Source organism: Zeugodacus cucurbitae, chromosome 4, assembly GCF_028554725.1.
Source record: "Zeugodacus cucurbitae isolate PBARC_wt_2022May chromosome 4, idZeuCucr1.2, whole genome shotgun sequence".
Classification (NCBI taxonomy): domain Eukaryota; kingdom Metazoa; phylum Arthropoda; class Insecta; order Diptera; family Tephritidae; genus Zeugodacus; species Zeugodacus cucurbitae.
In genome coordinates, this window is record NC_071669.1 from 29394663 (window position 1) to 29413981 (window position 19319).

A 19319-nucleotide genomic window follows, 5' to 3' on the forward strand; every position below is an offset into this window, starting at 1 on the left:
CTTCCAAGAACCATTTTCTGCAATTATAGTGGCAAATATTCAGCAGAATTGCGGTAGTGCTGTAATTATTACGTAGCTCGAATGCACTCATTGCTTTTGCCTTAAATGTGGTGGAATCTTGCATTAGAAGGAATGCTATTCATATTTATTATGTTAAATGTATAATTTTACTCAGCATTGAATTTGGGTTCATGATACGTTTTTTCGAGCTTCTCATGGCAATAGCTAATATCATATTCAAGATATTTTTCAATGCATTTGTCGATGATGCGCTGCTAATTGCGTATTTCCAACATAGATTTTGCCGGCTGTTTAAGATCTTCTATCTTTACTTAAACTCGGTAAATAAAAGTAACACTTTTTATATAAACTGTGTTGAATCCCCAAATCCTTTAAATAATATAAACAAAGGTCACGAAGTGTACAGTTCAACTTCTTTATTATAAATTAGCAAATAATTTCCAAAGAAATTTAAACTAAATTTTATTATATCGGATAAAAAGGTTCCATCGCATAAATATCAAAAGTAACAGATGAATTTTTTTGAATTAAAATAAAATTACGTGTATATTTTGTCTTATTTGTTAAAATATTTTGATTTACTTGAATTCATAATTATCTCAAAAATATAAATCTTCAATGCCATACCAGAGGAAAGAGTTTGAATTTTCTATACAATTTTCTTTTTGAACCAGATTATACAGACGTGTTATTAATTCTGCAAGCACTTTTATCTGATTCCTATAAGAAGAAATTAATTCCGACCACTTCAAAAGTAGTACAAGTACTTTATTATCTTTTGACAAAAGCAACTGCTGAAAATATGCACTTAGTAATATATCAAACCAATAAAATATTTTCATTTCTAATTTCATGCTGCAGAATTGATAAGACGTGGATTGCTCGGTTAGTTGCGTATAAAAATATTCAAGAAGAAATAGCAGGTCAAAGGAAATTAAATCACTTCGATAATCATTGATTTTTGTAATTTGTTGTAATGGTTGAACACCTATTTCAAGACCACATGTTTTTAACATACCTGCCGTAAAATTTTCATACGAAGAGTTTGAACACCTTTCCATAAGGATAGAAAAAAAAACTTTAGCAAATACCGATAAAGGTGCACTCGACAACCGACTTAATAAACTCGTGATTTTAGACGAATCATTGCTTTTTACTAACAAAATAAGAAGTTTTGCTGACACTTCTTGTTTAGTGATTCCATAATTTTCTAAATGATGAATAAAAAACTCAAACAGTGTTCTGTTAATTAGATGTGTTTCTAATGTCGATTCCAGCACAGCAACTGTATTATTCAGAAACCATTCTCCTTGGTCAACTTTTATGAATGACCAACTTTTATCTGTTAAGCAGAAGTTCTTATATGTGTTATTATAATTTGAAAGATTATTGCTATTATCCTGAAAATTGTTTATGCACTTATAATTAGATGGGTACGCTTTAAATATATTTCCTTTATATGAACAGATAGATTGAAGATAATCCTCTTCATTTATAAGATCACCTTCAATTCGTATGAAATTTTCACAATTATACGTTCCAAGTAAATCAACCAAAAGTTCTTGAGATATGCGATATGTTACCACTGATAAGTTTTGACCCATAGTTATCAGAATATTGTCGTCAATGATCCAAATGCGAGAAGAATTGAAAAACACTTTGAAATACTGTTGTGCTTTAACTACTTTGAATTGTGTGTTGTATAACAGCAACGAAGCCCCTTCTTGATTATTGTTTGAACCATAAATTGCCACGCAATTCTTAGCTATTCCTAAAATAGATAGGGGGTTATCAACGTTAAGTGTCGAAATAACAGACACAAAACTTCCGGGAGAATTTTCCGATTCCATGCATTCATCTAGGTTAAGCAAAAACAGCCTGTGATCTGACCCTGAAAAGTTTTTGATATTGAACAGTTTTTTTATACTTGTGATATGGTACTTACAAATTGTTAGTAACAAAGAATTGTTGTCCCCTTCAACGATTGCATAACCAGCTAAAGTGACTGACATGTCTTTTCGCCCAATTTTTAAACTTTTTCTTTTACCACCAAGTTTCAATGGAATGATAACAAGTTCTATTTCGTTATTGTCTTCAGCTTGTACAAAATACGTTAATACTTGTTCTCCATTAATTAAGAAACTTGCATTTACGTCCTTAATGTTACCACATTTCAAATGTGTTCCCAATGAATCAAGAATAAGAGAATCATCTCTTTTTAAGGAAAGAGCCTCCGAAAGTAGATCCCAATTGCCATCATAATACAGAATTATTGGTTCGCTTTTGGTAGGAATGATATCCACAACAGAATTCTGTAACTGTTTTAAAATAATCAGTATTTTTTATGACCATGCGGAGTTATAATGTGCAGACCTTAATTTTTTTAATCGAATTTAAATCAGTGGTAGAGGCGTCCCAACAACGAATATACCTATTTCCGAAGATTCCTACATACTTGTTACATGTACAGTCAAAAATAACTTTTGAAGAGAATTTCTCTTGCGTCGACCAACTACAAATTTGCTGTTGTGAAGAAATCTGAGAATAAAAGAAATACATTTTAAACTTTATGAGTATTATTGAAGCTTAGTACGTCAATATAAGGGTACCTAAAAATATATACTTGAGCATAGCTATATAAATACCTAAATAATATGAATAAAAAGAGGTAAATAAGTACATATACATATAGTATAACAAAAAAATTAATCAAAAAAACACAGTTTGTTTTATTTTAAACTATACATGGAGTTGTGAAGAGCAACTGTATTGAAAACAATTAGCAATTAACATTTTCTTTATTTCAACAATTCTCCGAAAAACTTCGAACCTGAAAATGCGAGAATCTTTAAATTTTTAATTCTTTTGTCCAATGCATTTGCTGTACTACTAAGTCGCCAATAGTCTTTTGTTGCAAAGCATTTATTATTATATTAAAAATCAGGGTACTATTAATAATCAGTTACACATGGTAGATATTTTGCAAGTTTTGGATATTGAATTCGTTGACTATATATATATGAATATATATATTTTTTATTATTTTTATTACAATTGTACCTAGTATTCAATGATTAAATGCTAACAACAATTCAATACTAATAAGTTAAAAATAATAATTAAAAGCTAAATGCTAGAGGAATTCATTTGCTGCTACAGTTGCCTAGCTAAGTCTGAAAGGCCTCTTATGTTTCAGTCGGTTTTCTCGTTCAGCAGTTTCGATGAGTCTGGATGCCTCTTCATTTACATGCTGTCCAAGCCTGATTTCGTGAGTCTTTGCAAGTTTGGTTATTTCGTTTACTACTGAATTCACATCAAGATCGCGGTACCTTATCTTGGAAGCGCTAAATGCAGGCAATATAGTTTTGACTTGAGCAACCACAGTTGAGCTCCATAGGCCCAAATTGGCTTTAGAAGTACCATTTTATAAATGGGATGGTATGATGTTTTTTTTAAGTAAAGTCTATGTGCATTGTTTTGGAATAGTTTAATTTAATGCGCCACTTGGAAGCCAATTTAGTAATTGCATTGACTGCTGTTTGCACTCGAGGGGTAGATACTAAGGTTAACTCTCCTGCTGCTAACAGGACTGTGTCATCCGCACATGTCGCTGTCACATAACTTGAGTCAGTGGGGATATCACTTGTAAAGAAGCAAGCTTCTATAGGTTGAAGTTTGAGTATGCATCCTCTTGTTTTATGCGAAAGTATCTGTCTTTTAGGGAGGAAGTAATTATTTCGTAATATTGTTTGGGTAACATGCATTTCAATTTCAGCAGTAGACCCGAATGCCAAACACTATCAAAACCCTGAGTCACATCTAATAATGCCGCCGAACAGACGTCCTTTTTATCCATAGTATTTTCAACGAAATTAACGATTTGGTGAACCTGGTCAATTGTTGAATGGTGATCACGAAAGCCGAACTGATGTACTGGTATAAAGCGTTTTCGATCTATTATTGATTTGAGCCTCTTTATATGAGAACATTCTCGAAGACTTTCGATAGAGCTGGCAGCAGCGATATTGGCCTGTTTACAATGTTTACAATTTTTTTATACAATTCTTTAGTAGATTGCGTAATATTTCTCCGGTTATTAAGCTACAGGAGCTTTTTTGAGCCTTGCGTTCCTGATAAAACTTTTTATTTCTTAAAAAAATAAGTTTGGCCCAATACCCTGAAAAAAGTCGATTTTGCCGTAAAATGTAATAATAGTGCCTAAACTATGCTTTCTTATAGTTTATTGTAATTAATTTTCAAGGATAATATGAAATACAAATTGTATGGGCATGAGGATTTTTTGACAGTTTTTGCCGCTTCTATTTAGGGAAGGCAGCTACTTTGCAGAAAAATTCCGCTCTTCATTACATATTAATATATGTATAAAAACAAAATGACGAAAACTAATGAATCAAAAATTTGATTTTTACATTCTGCAGTGGATACTCCATACACGACCGTCGAAATAATCTTTGCAGTAATCTTGACCACTGTTTGTCACTGACCACTTCTAACTATCTGAGAAAACGACACGATTCCGATTATTTTGACGGTGACGTGTGAGAATAAATTCTGGTAGTATGGTATGTGTACAAGTAACACAATTTTCTCACAATGTTCACTTTAGATATTCGTAATTACACTGTAAACATTTAAATAACTTCACATATTCTTTCATTTTACATTCTAGAAACCGTATATGAATGATATTGCAACTACTGCGTTTTCATTGTTTGGCAATCTTTATTCCTTCGTTTAGAACTTTTTTAGCATTGGCTGTTCGTTCGTGTATTAAAAAAGTAAACCTGGTTTGGCCAACACGTGTCTCATGATAATCTTCTTCAGATAGTGCAGAATCAATCAGATTATGAATAGTCATTAGCATTTTTTATTGCAAGAATATTATTATTATAATATATTATTGCCAAATAATGTTAGAGGAAATTCTTATAGTGTTTCTAGAATGTGGCAGCGAACGTTTTTTCGCATAATTGTAAAGATTCTATAATAAACAATTTATAAGAACCCCCTCTGACCAACCATACCTTCATATCGTGTCGGCAAAGAAATCGGAATTGTGCCGAGGAAACTGTGGCTGGAGACATTAAACGTGATACACACCGGAGCTATCACATATCAACGCGCAATAAAGTTCAGTAAAACGATTATATAGGCTTCATACATACCAATTATCAGATGACATGGATATAATAGCTTTTGTTAGAATGTAACTTATAAGATCTTGTGAAAAAATAAATTCAGAAATTTGTTTTATATAAAGTCAATCATCCAATAAAATCGATTTAGTATAGCATCCCATGATTTCGGGGATAAAGTGGGTATGGTTAACAAAATAACCCTGATGGAGCCAAAACCGGAGATTATCAAAGAGATGAAAATTACAAGTTCTTTTGCGTAGGACTACTTTCTGCAATGGAGGCCTCCGGCCGCGCTTCTGAAAAATAACCCGAGGTTTATCAATATTAATATTGAAATATTTTTCATTACCATCATTAGTATCATGAGCTATAATACCTCCTTTTTTATTTTGATTCAATTTAAAAATTTTCAGACATGGCAATGCTTATTTTCTGTCAGCATGCAACCCTTTTGTTATTGTGTGAATTGATAGTATTGAATAAAAATTAAAATGCTTATTTAAAACAAATTTCTAAATAGTTAATAGGAAATAAGTATGTAGAAAGAATGTATAGAAGTGTGAGTGTATAAGTGCAAAAATATATGGAAAATTAACTAAATAGCGAGAAATTACTTGTTAAAATTTACCAATTTTGAAACTTTAAAAGCGAATATCTCCAGAACTATAAGTCTCCTGCAGCTATAATTATATATATTCTTAATCTGGAGGATATCTTCACTTAATTCCCGAAATCGTGGGATGCTATACTACATATTGGGGAAACTTTAGTATAGTATCCCCCGATTTTAGGGTTGAAATGGGTATGGTTGAAAATAGAGGATCTCCAGATAACAATTGTGCTATGCAGTGCCGACCATGTGTGAATTTTTTTTTTTTTAAGTAGAACTCTTTTCATAATAGCTTCAAAAAAATTACCCTGGTCGAGCAAAAACCATGGGAGTCCCAAGTTTTTTCGCGTAGAACTCCTTTCAGATAGCTTAGAGTGAAAAGTGGTTTTTAAAATAAGTATTTTTTGCTTAAATACATGTAAAATTTTAATTTTATTGAATGTTAGTAATGTAATTTCAAATATTTGAGTGAAAAAAGAGCACAAAATGTGTGAAATTTTTGATTTTTTGATCTTTAACAGGTTCCCTGTCCAATGTATCACATGTGATACAAAATTATTTTCTTGTACCATGTGTACAGCGTCCATGTATCATATATGAACAAATTTTTGGTTGATTTTGAGTGACACGTTCCTGTATCATAGCTGATATAATTTTTTTACCGTTATATCGCTGTCAAGATGTGTGGGATAGTTCAAAAATACATCGATAACCTCTGAAAAGGCCTTCAGCAATATAATTTCAAAAATAAGTGTTGGACGTGTTCCGTTAAAAATTAATTTGTGTATGGGGATAGGGAACATGTTAAAGCCGAATATCTCGAAAACTAGGCGGGAGGACGTCCTCTTTCCAACGGTGCCCTCAGATCGTGAAGCCATAGAAATCGGAATTGTGCCGTTAAAAGATTTAGAAAAAAAAATGAAATTGAGCGGTGACATGACGAAATGAAAATCATCTAGGTTTTTCAACTTCCAAGTTCCCTTTCTACAGGGAGACATTTTGTTGAGTAAGGGTTATCCGCTTCAGTGAATTATACGTGATCTGAACTCTTATGAAACTCATCAAAACTAAAATAATTGTTTGTTTATATAGATTTTTTGTAAAACACACTGAAATACTCACCTTAACAACACTAACAATATTCCTACTTAACGTTATTATTACGCTTCCACTAATACCGCCCGGAGATATGCCCAGAAAATCTCTGGAATCATTAATCCTTGATAAATTGGCAAATTTCAAAAACTGCGTCATACTCATTTTCGGAATACGTATCTCAATAGTAAATAAAATAAAACACGCTGAATTCAAGTTTCGGTCTGTGAAAGCATTTTTTCTAATATCGATATTTCAAAAATATCGAAATAATTCATCATAAGACAAGGTTTACACGCAGGAACTACTCATTGACATCCCACCAGAAATTATTCTTTAGCAACTCGGTAAGGTTTCTTTTATATAGACGTCATACCCCTTCATACAACCTTATATCACTGACAGACGAGCAAAATTAATTCGCATTTAGATATACTACTAATGCGAATTTAAATATTAGGGCAATTCAGGGGGAAGCTTTAGTATACTATCCCAGGCTTTCGGGGGTATAGTGGGCATGGTTGAAAAGATGAGGTTCTCTAGATTAGGAATATATATGCACATATACTGCAGCTGAATTATACGTTTCGAGATATTCGCACTTGAAGTTGGAAAATGCATAACTTGTATCTTGAATTTTCACTATATATATTCAATATTTTATAAATAGTATGCACTTATTATATACTTACACGTTACCTCATTGTTCCTGCATATTTATTTTATAAAAATATATCAGGAAAATAGCTATAAATAAATATTTAATATTTTACACAAATCTCTTAATTTCAACAATAACAAAAAGGGTTGCAGGTTGACAAGTAATAAGTGCTGCCATATCAGATTTAACTGATTAAGAAATTTGCCTATTTATTATAATACAAAAAATTATGTATGCAAACATAGGATGCATAGGCCGATATAATGACTCGTATATATTTAGGAGTAGTTCACTTCAGCATTTTCATAAGCGCACTGGTTATTTTTTTCCATTGTAACTGGTTAATATAATACAGACTAACGAACAATTTGTTTTGCTTATTGTACAAATAAATTAAGGATGCACCGCGTGTCTGGCTACTGCACAGGGTGGTGCGGCTTTTTGCGCTTCAGTATTCATACGGTGTGAAAGTCTTTCCATGTGAGATTTTGCATATCTATGGATTGGTGCGGCAACTGAATCAATTCCGAGATCCCGTTCAAGATCTTGGCTGCGAATATACCATGGTGCATTGACGGCGCATTTTAGAATTTATTTTGAAATTGCTGGATTTGTACGGCAGTGCTTGGGCTTGAGCAGCCACAAAGTTGAATACCATTTGTTTAAACTGGTTTGAGTATTTGCCTTTAAAATAGCACTTTGTTAAACGTGAATAGCATAAAGTTTCTACCCAATATCCAATATATGTTTCTGTATCTCCGACCTGCTGAATGGCAGTGAAAGTACAACACCAGGAGCTGGCGAACCCGATTCCCCAATCGATGACGATGGAATAGATGTTCCATTACCCGATCATGACGAAATTCGAATAGCAATTACCCGCCTGAAGAACACCAAAGCGGCAGGGGCCGATAGATTACCTTCTGAGCTATTCAAATACGGCGGCGAAGAACTGATAAGGTGCATGCATCAGCTTATTTGCAAAATATGGTCGGAAGAAAGCATGCCTGACGATTGGAATCTCAGTGTGCTCTGCCCAATCCATAAAAAGGGAGGTCACACAAACTGTGACAATTACCGTGGGATAAGCCTCTTAAATATCGCCTATAAGGTTCTATTGGACATTATCAGTGTGGCTTGAGATCTGGAAAATCCACAACTGAAAAGATATTCACCATGCGCCAAATCTTAGAGAAGACCCGTGAAAAGAGGATCGACACACACCACCTTTTGGTCGATTTTAAAGCTGCTTTCGACAGCACGAAAAGGAGCTGCCTTTATGCCGCGATGTCTGAATTTGGTATCCCTGCAAAACTAATACGGCTATGTAAGCTGACGTTGAGCAACACCAAAAGCTCCGTCAGGATCGGGAAGGACCTCTCCGAGCCGTTCGATACCAAACGAGGCTTCAGACAGGGTGACTCACTATCGTGCGACTTCTTCAATCTATTGCTAGAAAAAATAATACGAGCTGCAGAGCTAAATAGAGAAGGTACAATTTTCTACAAGAGTGTACAGCTGCTGGCGTACGCCGATGATATTGATATCATCGGAAGCAACAAACGCGACGTTTGCTCTGCTTTTTCCCGCATGGACAAGGAGGCGAAGCTAATGGGTCTGGAGGTGAATGAGGACAAGACGAAATATCTCCTGTCATCAAGCAAACAGTCGGCGCACTCGCGTCTTGGCTTCCACGTCACTGTTGACAGTCATAACTTCGAAGTTGTAGATAATTTCGTATACCTGGGAACCAGTATCAACAACACCAACAATGTCAGCCTCGAAATCCAGCGCAGAATCACTCTTGCCAACAGGTGCTACTTTGGACTGAGTAGGCAATTGAACAGTGAAGTCCTCTCTCGACGAACCAAAATAAAACTCTACAAGTCGCTCATCATTCCCGTCCTGCTTTATGGTGCAGAAGCTTGGACGATGTCAACATCAGATGCCAACGGCGAATACCGCAGACGATGGAACGATGAGCTGTATGTGTTATATTATTATTATTGGATCTCCAACTGGCGCGGAACTGCGAAGGAAAGAGAAGAGTGGCGCGCTCTCATCGATTCGGCTATAACCGGCTAAACGGTTGAACGCCAATCACATACATTTTATATATGAATCCTTCTTTTTAATTTTTTTAAAGCGCGGCCGAAGGCCGCCACTTCCGAAATGAACACACTGTTCCCTGGTCGCACACACCTAGTTTTGGTTTGGCCAGGGTTATTTTATTAAAGCGCGGCCGAAAGCCGCCAATGCTGAAAGGAGTTCTACGCAAAAAAAAATTAGACATTCCTGGAAAGATTTTTTATATACATACTTGATGCAGGAGAACTATGATGTGTAAATAAATAAAACGCAGTGTTGCAAAATCCTCTCCATATAGGTTCTAAGATGTGGCAATGCTCGGTTTCCACATAATTGTAAACACAGAAACCTTTTCAGCTATTAGTGTGCTAAGTGATTTTTTAAATAAGTAATTTTTGCTTAAAAGACCTTAAATAAATCTAAAATTTGAATTAAATTGAATGTTAATGGTGTAACTTTTAATATGTGAAGTGAAAAATGTGAGAAAATTGCGTTACAGCCGCCATTCATTGATGATTTATAAGTGCGTATTAATAATTTGTTACTGATATTATTTTATATTTATAGTAAATTTTCTTTTTACAGAGCGGCACTATGTTTGACTGGGTGCTGCAGCGTATTTTGAAAGAATATAATTGCCGAAAATGGTCTTGGAAGGCAAAGCTATCTGCAACGCACATCTGGTGCAAACATGCAAAACCAAAAATAGAAGCAGATCACGGATTATACCACTGGAGACAGATGGGTGAGCTGATAATATCAAACCTTATATATGTACATACACATTTTGTTAGAATATACGATAGTACAACAATAATGACCCCAGGCAGAGGACCCATAGAGACAGATTAGATTGCATTAATAAACACCAACATTGCAATAATAACAACGTAATGGTTGCTAATAGATGGACGGGACAAGGACGGAAGAAAATAGGACCTTGTGACATCTACTACAGCGGTCATATAAAAGAGCGCAAATTTGGTGCTAGATTTGTGGTGTGGCTCTCTGAGAGCACTCATTAGCTTCTCGGTATAAGGGAACTGTGGAACGGTATCTAAAACTCACTGGATGCTCAATGCCAGTGAAAGTACAAGACCAGGAGATGGCTAACCGGATTACCTAATCGATGACGATGGAACAAATGTTCCATTACCCGACCATGAAGAAATTCGAATAGCAATTACCCGCCTGAAGAACAACAGAGCGGCGGGGGCCGCTCGATTACCGCCGAAATACGGCGGCGAAGAACTGATACGGCCTGCATCAGCTTCTTTGCAGAATATGTTCGGAAGAAAGCATGCTTGACGATTGGAGTCTTAGTGTGCTCTGCCCAATCCATAAAAATGGAAATCCCACAATCTGTGTCAATTACCGTGGGATAAGCCCCCTATATATCGCCTATAAGGTTCTATCGAGCGTACTGTGTGAAAGAGTAAAGCCCACCGACAACAAACTAATTGGACCTTATCAATGTGGCTTTAGACCTGGACAATCAACAACTGACAAGATATTCACCTTGCGCCAAATCTTGGAGTAGACCCGTGAAAAAAAGATCGACACACACACCTTTTTGTCGATTTTAAAGCTGCTTTCGACAGCACGCAAAGGAGCTACCTTTATGCCGGGATGTCTGAATTTGGTATCCCCGCAAAACTAATACTGTTTTGTAAGGTACGTTGAGCAACACCAAAAGCTCCGACATGATTAGGAAGGACCTCTCCGACCAGGTGACTCACTATCGTGTGACCTCTTTAACTTGAAAAAATTATACGAGCTGCACAGCTAAATAGAGAAAAGCTTTTGCAGTACGCCGATTATATTGATATCATCAGAAGCAACAACCGCGCCGTCAGTTCTTTTTTTCTCGCCTGCATAAAGAAGCGAACCGAAGAGGTCTGGAGATGAATGAGGACAAGACAGTCATAACTTGTAGGCAATTTCGTATACCTGGGCACCAGCATCAACACCGATAATAATGTGAGCCTTGAAATCCAACGCAGAATCACTCTTGCTAACAGGTGCTACTATGGACTGAGTAGGCAATTGAAAAGTAAAGTCCTCTCTCGACAAAAAAAAAAACTAAACTCTACAAGTCCCTCATCATTCCCGTCCTACTTTATGGTGCAGAAGTGTGGACGGTGTCAACTACCGATGAGACGGCACTATGAGTTTTCGAGAGAAAAGTTTTGCGGAAGATTTATGGTCCCTTAAACATTGGCATTTCGAATACCGCAGAAGATGGAATGATGAGCTGTATGTGTTATTCGATGGCATAGACATAGTCCAGCGAATAAAAAGACAGCGGCTACGCTGGCTAGGTCATGTTGTTCGAATGGACGAAAGTGCTCCAGCTCTGAAAGTGTTCGATGCAGTACCCCCTGGTGGAAGCCGAGGAAGAGGGAGACTTCCACTCCGATGGAAGGACCAGGCGGAGAAGGACCTGTCTTCACTTGGTATTACCAATTGACGCCAAACTGCCAAAAGGAGAGAAGCGTGGCGCGCTGTTGCGGGGAATCCTACCAGCAGTTCTTCAACCCATACAACGGCAATCGCTCATCTATCGTACAATATAAATTCGAACTAGAATTCGCCGTATGGTGGAAGAAGCACATATGGTCCTTTGTGTCAGAAAGTAACAAAAATCAATAAATTGCAAAACTAAAACAAAACAATAATTTTGATGCTCTTATTATTTAACAGAGTTGGTATTGATACTTCCCATGCTAATAATAAATAATGGTGGATAATCGCCAAATAGTGTAACATGCGTATTCCTTCAACCAGCAAGTAATCGCTACTCAGACAATAACACCATTTCGAAAATTCACAATAGTACTAAATTTATTAATTAAAATGTAAAATATTGTTCAATTAGCATCTATATACAAATGTACAAAATGTACGAAAATGTGTACCGATCGTAATAGTATTGAAATTGAATTTGTATTCTATGGATATTGTATAACAACACAAAAAATCAATGCTCAAAACTTTTTGAGAAATTGTAAATTATAAAATATAATTAATACTAACTTTATATGTAAAATATGTACATTTTGTCAATGTATAAATGATACCCGCAAAACCGTTTGAAAAAGTGAAAGTTTACTTTGTCCTGAAATGCTAATATTTAAAAATTAACCTATAATAATTATTAAAAATGTAAAATGCCAATTTAAAATAAAAAAATAAATAAAAATAAATAAAAATTGTAAAAAACTAATTTATGTAAATACCTCATACAATTAAATAAATAAAAATAAAACAACAATTTGCGGAAAGACATATGCAGGATTTGCACCAAAATCAATGAGAGAGAGCGAGCAACACTGCTGTCGCGATTGCGATTGCATATCTCAGACACTATAAAATTTCGACAAAATTTTATAGATACATATACATTATATATGTAATAACTAGCAGACCCGGCCAAACGTTTTTGTGGCTAAGGTATATATTAAATTAATAAACTTTTCAATATGGTGAAAACCTTCTTACGCATAAAGACGAAAACGTTATAGCCGGTAAATTTGAAAATTATTGATATATGTACCCATGAAAGACGGATAATTTTTAGCTAACATGTTACCGCTATACTCTAAACATTAGCAAAAATTAATTTGTCTGTTACTTTTGTTCGAAATGTGGGAGAGAAGTAACACAATGCCATTACTCGTTCAATGGTCTTCTCGCTCTATCCAATTACATTTTGTGTAAGTCGATAACACGTACATTTGCCTACTGGTCAAGTTTTGACAACTAACTGTCTAAAACATATGTTAGCACATATGTTACTCAGAACAAATGTTACCGTACGGTATATTGTTTTGGTTAGCAGCTTGTTTCCCATATCTGTTATCTCTTTCCGCTAAATGTTAAAAACAATTCATTTTTTTTTATTTTATTTCATTACATTTTAAGCCATTACAAATTTAAATTTATTTTAGATTTTAAATTTAGTACAATCGTATCAATTACTGCAATATCTATTGATGGCAACAATTGCTGATTAATGCATGATTTTGAGGCGCTTTTTTACCAGGATTTGCGTTAGATCATTGCGATGCCTAAAAAAGCTTCAGAAATGTCGGATATAATTCCTATAAGAAAAACGAGTTGTAGTTTAAATTGTTTTTTTTTTCAATAATATTAATGTATGTACTTACCATTTGATGTAAAAAATAGTCTGTCTCAACACATTTAATCAGCGACTGTAGTTGTGGGAAACTCGAACAAAAGGCAAATCTGTCTGACGCTTTCAGACCAACACACCAAACACGTAAAAACTCTCCAATTTGACTACGGTACATCTTCTTTAAAGTCAAGTACCAATTCCGATTGAGTAAAGGTTATGGTTGTAGCACCCGTCCCGCATTCTTGCCAATAAATAAATAAACATATTTCAATGCCCGTATTAAATTATATGTTATTATAAACACAAACGATTAAACCCAACCGACGCGTGGGGCGTAATCCGCAAACGAGCAGAATTTGCCGAGTCATGAAAGGCAAGAGTTTTTAAGCGTCGAGATCTCAAACAGCTCAGCTACAGAAAGAAAAATTTCAACAGCTAAGATTTAAAATTTACAAAAACAAAAGGTTAAAATTTTTTATGTTATTATAAGACAAAATAGTTTTTTTTAATGCTAAAGATCGAATCAGACAGGTTGAATGTGCTGGAATGAGAATTAAAATCATAACATATTTGGCGGAATGGTTCATTTATCTCAAAATTTGTTCTCGAAGATTTTAAAAGTAATGGTCTAAACTGCATAGATGAACGAAATGGGATATTAAACTTGATATCAGACAAAATGAAAGAGCTACAAACAGAACCATTCAGAAGTTTTACTAGAAATATTATACCTAGCATTTCCCTACGACTAGTGAGTGTAGGTAGATTTATAAGTTTTAAGCGACTAGTATACGGAAGAAGATTCAATCTTGAATCCCAGTATAAGTGACCTAAAGCAAAAAGTAAAAATTGTTTTTGAACGGACTCTAACTTATCAGAATGGGTATTGTAACTAGGATTCCATACCACAGAACCATACTCCAATATTGGTCTTACCAATGTTGTAAAAAGAGTTTTAGTAATATACGGATCACTGAATTCTTTAGACCAACGTTTAACCAAGCTAAGAAAACCTTTAGCTTTTAAAACTATTGAATTTACATGAGAATTAAAATTTAGTTTAGGGTCCATAGTAACTCCTAAATCAACAAAGCTAGATACTTGCTCTAAACTGAAATTATTTATTACGTAGGGAGAAGGATCAACAGATCTACGGAAAAAGCACATCGTTTTACATTTTTTAAGATATCATATCATTTATGTGACACCAAGTAACTAAATTATTTAAGTCCGATTGTAACTCAGTTCTATCATTATATGAAGTATATGATTTAAAAAGTTTTACATCATCCGCATATAATAAAATGTTTGAAAACTTAACTACGGAAGGTATATCATTAATAAACAATAAGAACAGAATCGGACCGAGATGACTACCTTGTGGAACGCCTGAAGGGACCATAATTGAATCGGATAAAGTGTTATTAAATATAACTTGTTGTTTTCTATTATTAAGATATGAAGATGCCCAATTAAGAAGTCTTGGTTGAAAACCAAGATAATCCAATTTTTGCAATAGAATAGAGTGGTTTACTCTATCGAATGCTTTACTAAAGTCTGAATAAATAACATCGGTACTCTTATTGTCTCTAAAACCCATTAACACATGGTTTACGAATTCAAGCAAGTTTGTTGCTGTAGATTTCCCTTTACAGAATCCATGCTGAGGAAATAAAATTAATGGAGAAATCGAGAATGTAATTTGTTCAGTGATAACAGCTTCAAAAAGTTTGGGTATAGCTGACATTTTTGCTATCCCCCTATAGTTTTCAACAGATGATCTAACTCCACTTTTATGCAAAGGTAATATAAAAGAGTTTTTCCACATTGACGGAAAAATACCTTGTTTAAGAGATAGGTTAAAAAGCTTAGTTAAGGGCAGATAGATATATTTTGCACAATTTTTAAGAAAGCTTGAGGGAATCATATCAGGGCCATATTTAAACGAACTTTTTAATGTATCTAAATGATTTAAGACATCTAATTCAGAAATGATTGGTGCATTAATAACGGTACTCGGACAAGACACATGCATATATGTTACTAACCTTCATTACATATTTGGGGTCCGCTCGATATAGTTTTCCCGCAAATATATTCATTTTAATTATAAATTATTATTTATTTACCTTTACAAACCCTTTCCGTTGTATTGCTTCTATAAAAAAGAAAATTTAGTAAATTTCTATAACACAAAGTTTCAAAATGTAATCTTACCTCTTAACACGCCAATCACAAAATGGCTAATTACTGCTACAATGAAAAATCTTTTTGAAAAAAGTGTCTTATTTCTTCCTCTTATATCATGTTATTATATCAATAAGCTTAGAGAAGCGATAATTTTTTCTCGTTCTAACTTAAGGCTTCTCCCATTCAATTGGGATTTGTAAACAAATGTAAATGTTGTAATTGTATAGGTAAAAAGCTGAAAAAGTTTGATTGTGTTTGTGCAGTTTGTTACCTCCGTCTTGCAGGAACATTATTGTAGATCTGCATTAAGCGCAAATCAACACAATTGGTTACACTTTGTATTTTAAATTCTTATATAATATACAACAAATGAGTAAGTTACAAAGGTAATTAGCTTCATCACATCCAATATTGCTCCTCTGCAAAGTCGAGGTTGATATATGTTATACAGGATAACGACGAGTGGTGTTATTTTTAATTGCAAATTAAGTGGTGATTGCGCAGGCAATTCAAATGATTATAAAAACTGTTTGGGATAGTTGTAGCTATGTCAGTTTGCTTGGAACGAAATTCTAAATTGTCCCATTAACGTCTATCACATTTTTGTTTTTTTGCCACCAATATTGGTCGTTCACTCAGCCTATTATATTGTTGATTTATGTATTGTTGTAAATAAGCTCCTCTTTCGAGTTTGAGGAGTGACAGAAATCTGTTGGATATGTTATTAATCCATCTGCCTTACCATTTCCAATATCTAGAAACTGCTTCTACAATCGCAGTCTGATCTTGTTGCAAAAACACTCCTATGTTAGTCGTTAGTTAGCGATTCTTCAACTGCCTACATAAATTAGATGATTTTAGACATGCGATTAGTTCATCAGCAAAATTTGATCGAGGAATAACAGAAAGAGTCTGGCGTAAATCACCTGCAAACAGAATTATGTCTCCATCATGGTTGTCGTGTAAATCTTTTAAAGTCCTGTGCAGTGTCTCCAGCGACTTCTTGTGGACCATTGTGCGTTCGTCCCAAATTATCAACTTGCAAATTTGGAGAATCTTCGCTATTGCGCTCTATTTGGCAATTTTGCAGACTGGTGATTCATTGATTTGCAATTTAGAAGTAAATTCTATGCCCAATATGCCTATTCCCCTTACACCTTGGAGATGAAAATGGGTAGAATCATTCAGAAATTACCTCCGCCCTCAAGTACTATATATGATGATTTTCGTTATTCTATTGGACTTTTGGACGAGTATATTGGTCAAATTGTGGGTTAACTTAATAAATTTCATCAATAAATGGCGAGAGTATAAAATGTTGGGTTGCACCCGAACTTAGCCTTTCATTACTTGTTAGAAATTGTGTTGGGCTATCGGCATGATTCAATTATAAAAGGTTTAGTAAGTAATGACAGCAAAGTTTTGACACTGCGTTACAAAAGGTTGTATTTGCGAAGGAAAGAAAAGTGGGGAGAATTTATTCGCTTTTTGTGAAATGTAGTTAAATTATTTTTAGTAGAGAGACAGCCTATCGTTTCTCAGTAGTTTTGTCATTAATATGATCTCACATATCTAAGTTAACTGGAGTTCATTTAGCTCTATCACTAAGCAAGCTCTTGCAATAAAAATGTCTGTACATTTGTTTTCAAATCGTGGCAGACAAATAAATCTTCTTATCCATTTCTCCACTTGCTGCTTTCTGTTATGAACTCTGTTCTTCTGAGTCGCAATATCGGTATCCAATTCTGTAAATTTTGGTATAGTTTATAAGCCCTTTTGGCAATCGACTCTTTTAGTAGTTCTTCAATCACACATTACCGAAATCAAATAAAGATATGTATATAAACGAAACGGTTATGTTGGATTTGCTTTAAAATGAAATTCAATGGAACAATTTATTTTAATTTATGCAATATAAAATTCAAATGTCAATAAAATGAAACTTGTCTACCCCTTGAATTGGTGAATATCTATTACTATTTACAACTTTTTGAACAATATTAAAAATTAAAAACATGATTATTTGCTAACGAAGAAGGTTTGTCAAAAAAGAGTGAGAAAGCTGTTTATTTACCAAACTTTTTACAACTGCAGCCTGGGCTATCGACACAATTTTTACATTTGAACAATGACAAAAATATCTTATCAGAGCAACTTTCAAAATATTTTTATTTTTCTTTTAGTTTTTTGTTGTCACCTCATATAAAATTTTCTTATTATTCTTATCTTCCTCGCCATTTTTACATAGTTACTTACTTTCTAAACCTTCCATGGCCTTCCACAAATATTTCTAAAATTAGCCAAATAGGTGTGTCCGTTTTCGACGTTTTTGCGAGACTAACGAACAACATTTCATTTTTATGCCAATAGATTAGAAAATGTGGATTTTAAGACTTTATCAGGCATTTTTTTTAATTTTTCTCTAAAGAACCATACTTGAACTTCAAGAAATATTCTAAAAAAGAATTAGCGAAATCGGTTCAGCTGTTTTCGCGCTTAGCAACATATTTATTTAGCGATTCATTTTTATATTATAGATGGGTTTTTTTGGTAATGCAAAATTTTTTGATAACTTTTTTTTTGAAACTTATTCGAAACTGCGTTTGCGTATGCGCTCGACTGTGTAAAATCCAAAAACCTCTATGGTGCACGTTTTGATGCGTTGACAGATGTAATACACATACAATTTTTCTTTGTTATCTCGTTTATTAAAACTTCATCTCACATAAATTACAATACAGTACTTTCGTTTAATTGACCCTATGGTTAATTGGTTTTCCCGTTTAATTGAACGGTGTTATCGGACAAAATATATAGCATATGAAAGCACGGTTAATTTCTCCAAATAATATTGTTGAAAAAATTAATATGTATAATTGTTTAATAATAAATTTGAATAATAAATATATATATGTAAATACATAAATATATTCGTAGATACCTATGTTAGTACATAAAATTGTTATTGCATTTTTTCCTATAATGGTAAAAAGTATTGAAATATTTGAAAAACTTTATGTGCACATATGTACGTACGCAGCTTCTTTTAAGGGATTAGGTGGGTTTAAGAGGTTGAAAGCATGAGTATATTTAACATTTTTTTTTAATGTATACAATCATATATTTCATTCAGCGTATTAAAGATACATATTTAAACAGTATTTTGTGAAATTTCCGAAAGCTTAGCCGTTGGTACCTCATCAAGTTCATCCAAATCAATAAATTAAAAATATTTATTGTTAATGAAGGAAGGAAAAAAGAAAAGATTACAAATTTAATTTTGGATAGATTTTGAACAAAAAAACGAACTTTTGTGGTCAAATTTTCGCGATATACTGACTCTAAAAAATAGTTGTA

The 19319-nt window shown here is 34.0% G+C and overlaps 1 protein-coding gene and 1 long non-coding RNA gene across 2 annotated transcripts; both read right to left on the minus strand.

Annotated features, from left to right (window-relative positions):
• Positions 1–422: 422 nt before the first annotated feature.
• Positions 423–7144, minus strand: LOC105219795 (uncharacterized). Its single transcript, XM_011196103.3, has 4 exons — positions 6913–7144; positions 2395–2559; positions 1967–2339; positions 423–1912 (listed from the first exon to the last, which is right to left on the minus strand). The coding sequence occupies exons 1-4, from the start codon at positions 7048–7050 to the stop codon at positions 621–623; spliced, it is 1968 nt and encodes a 655-aa protein (XP_011194405.2). The 5' UTR covers positions 7051–7144; the 3' UTR covers positions 423–620.
• A 6402-nt stretch (positions 7145–13546) lies between these two features.
• Positions 13547–17902, minus strand: LOC128921473 (uncharacterized). The gene is made up of 5 exons (XR_008470912.1): positions 16889–17902; positions 15990–16800; positions 15902–15930; positions 13804–14183; positions 13547–13737 (listed from the first exon to the last, which is right to left on the minus strand). It is a non-coding gene; the product is annotated as an uncharacterized LOC128921473 (long non-coding RNA).
• Positions 17903–19319: the final 1417 nt, after the last annotated feature.

Bases quoted from the DNA above. Each gene is read 5' to 3' on its own strand.
- LOC105219795 (XM_011196103.3), bottom strand. From the start codon at position 7,050: ATGAGTATGACGCAGTTTTTGAAATTTGCCAATTTATCAAGGATTAAT. The intron at 2,340-2,394 runs GTCTGCACATTA...ATTTTAAAACAG, and splicing joins ATTCGATTAAAAAAATTAAG to TTACAGAATTCTGTTGTGGA. The intron at 1,913-1,966 runs GTAAGTACCATA...AAAACTTTTCAG, and splicing joins TTCTTTGTTACTAACAATTT to GGTCAGATCACAGGCTGTTT.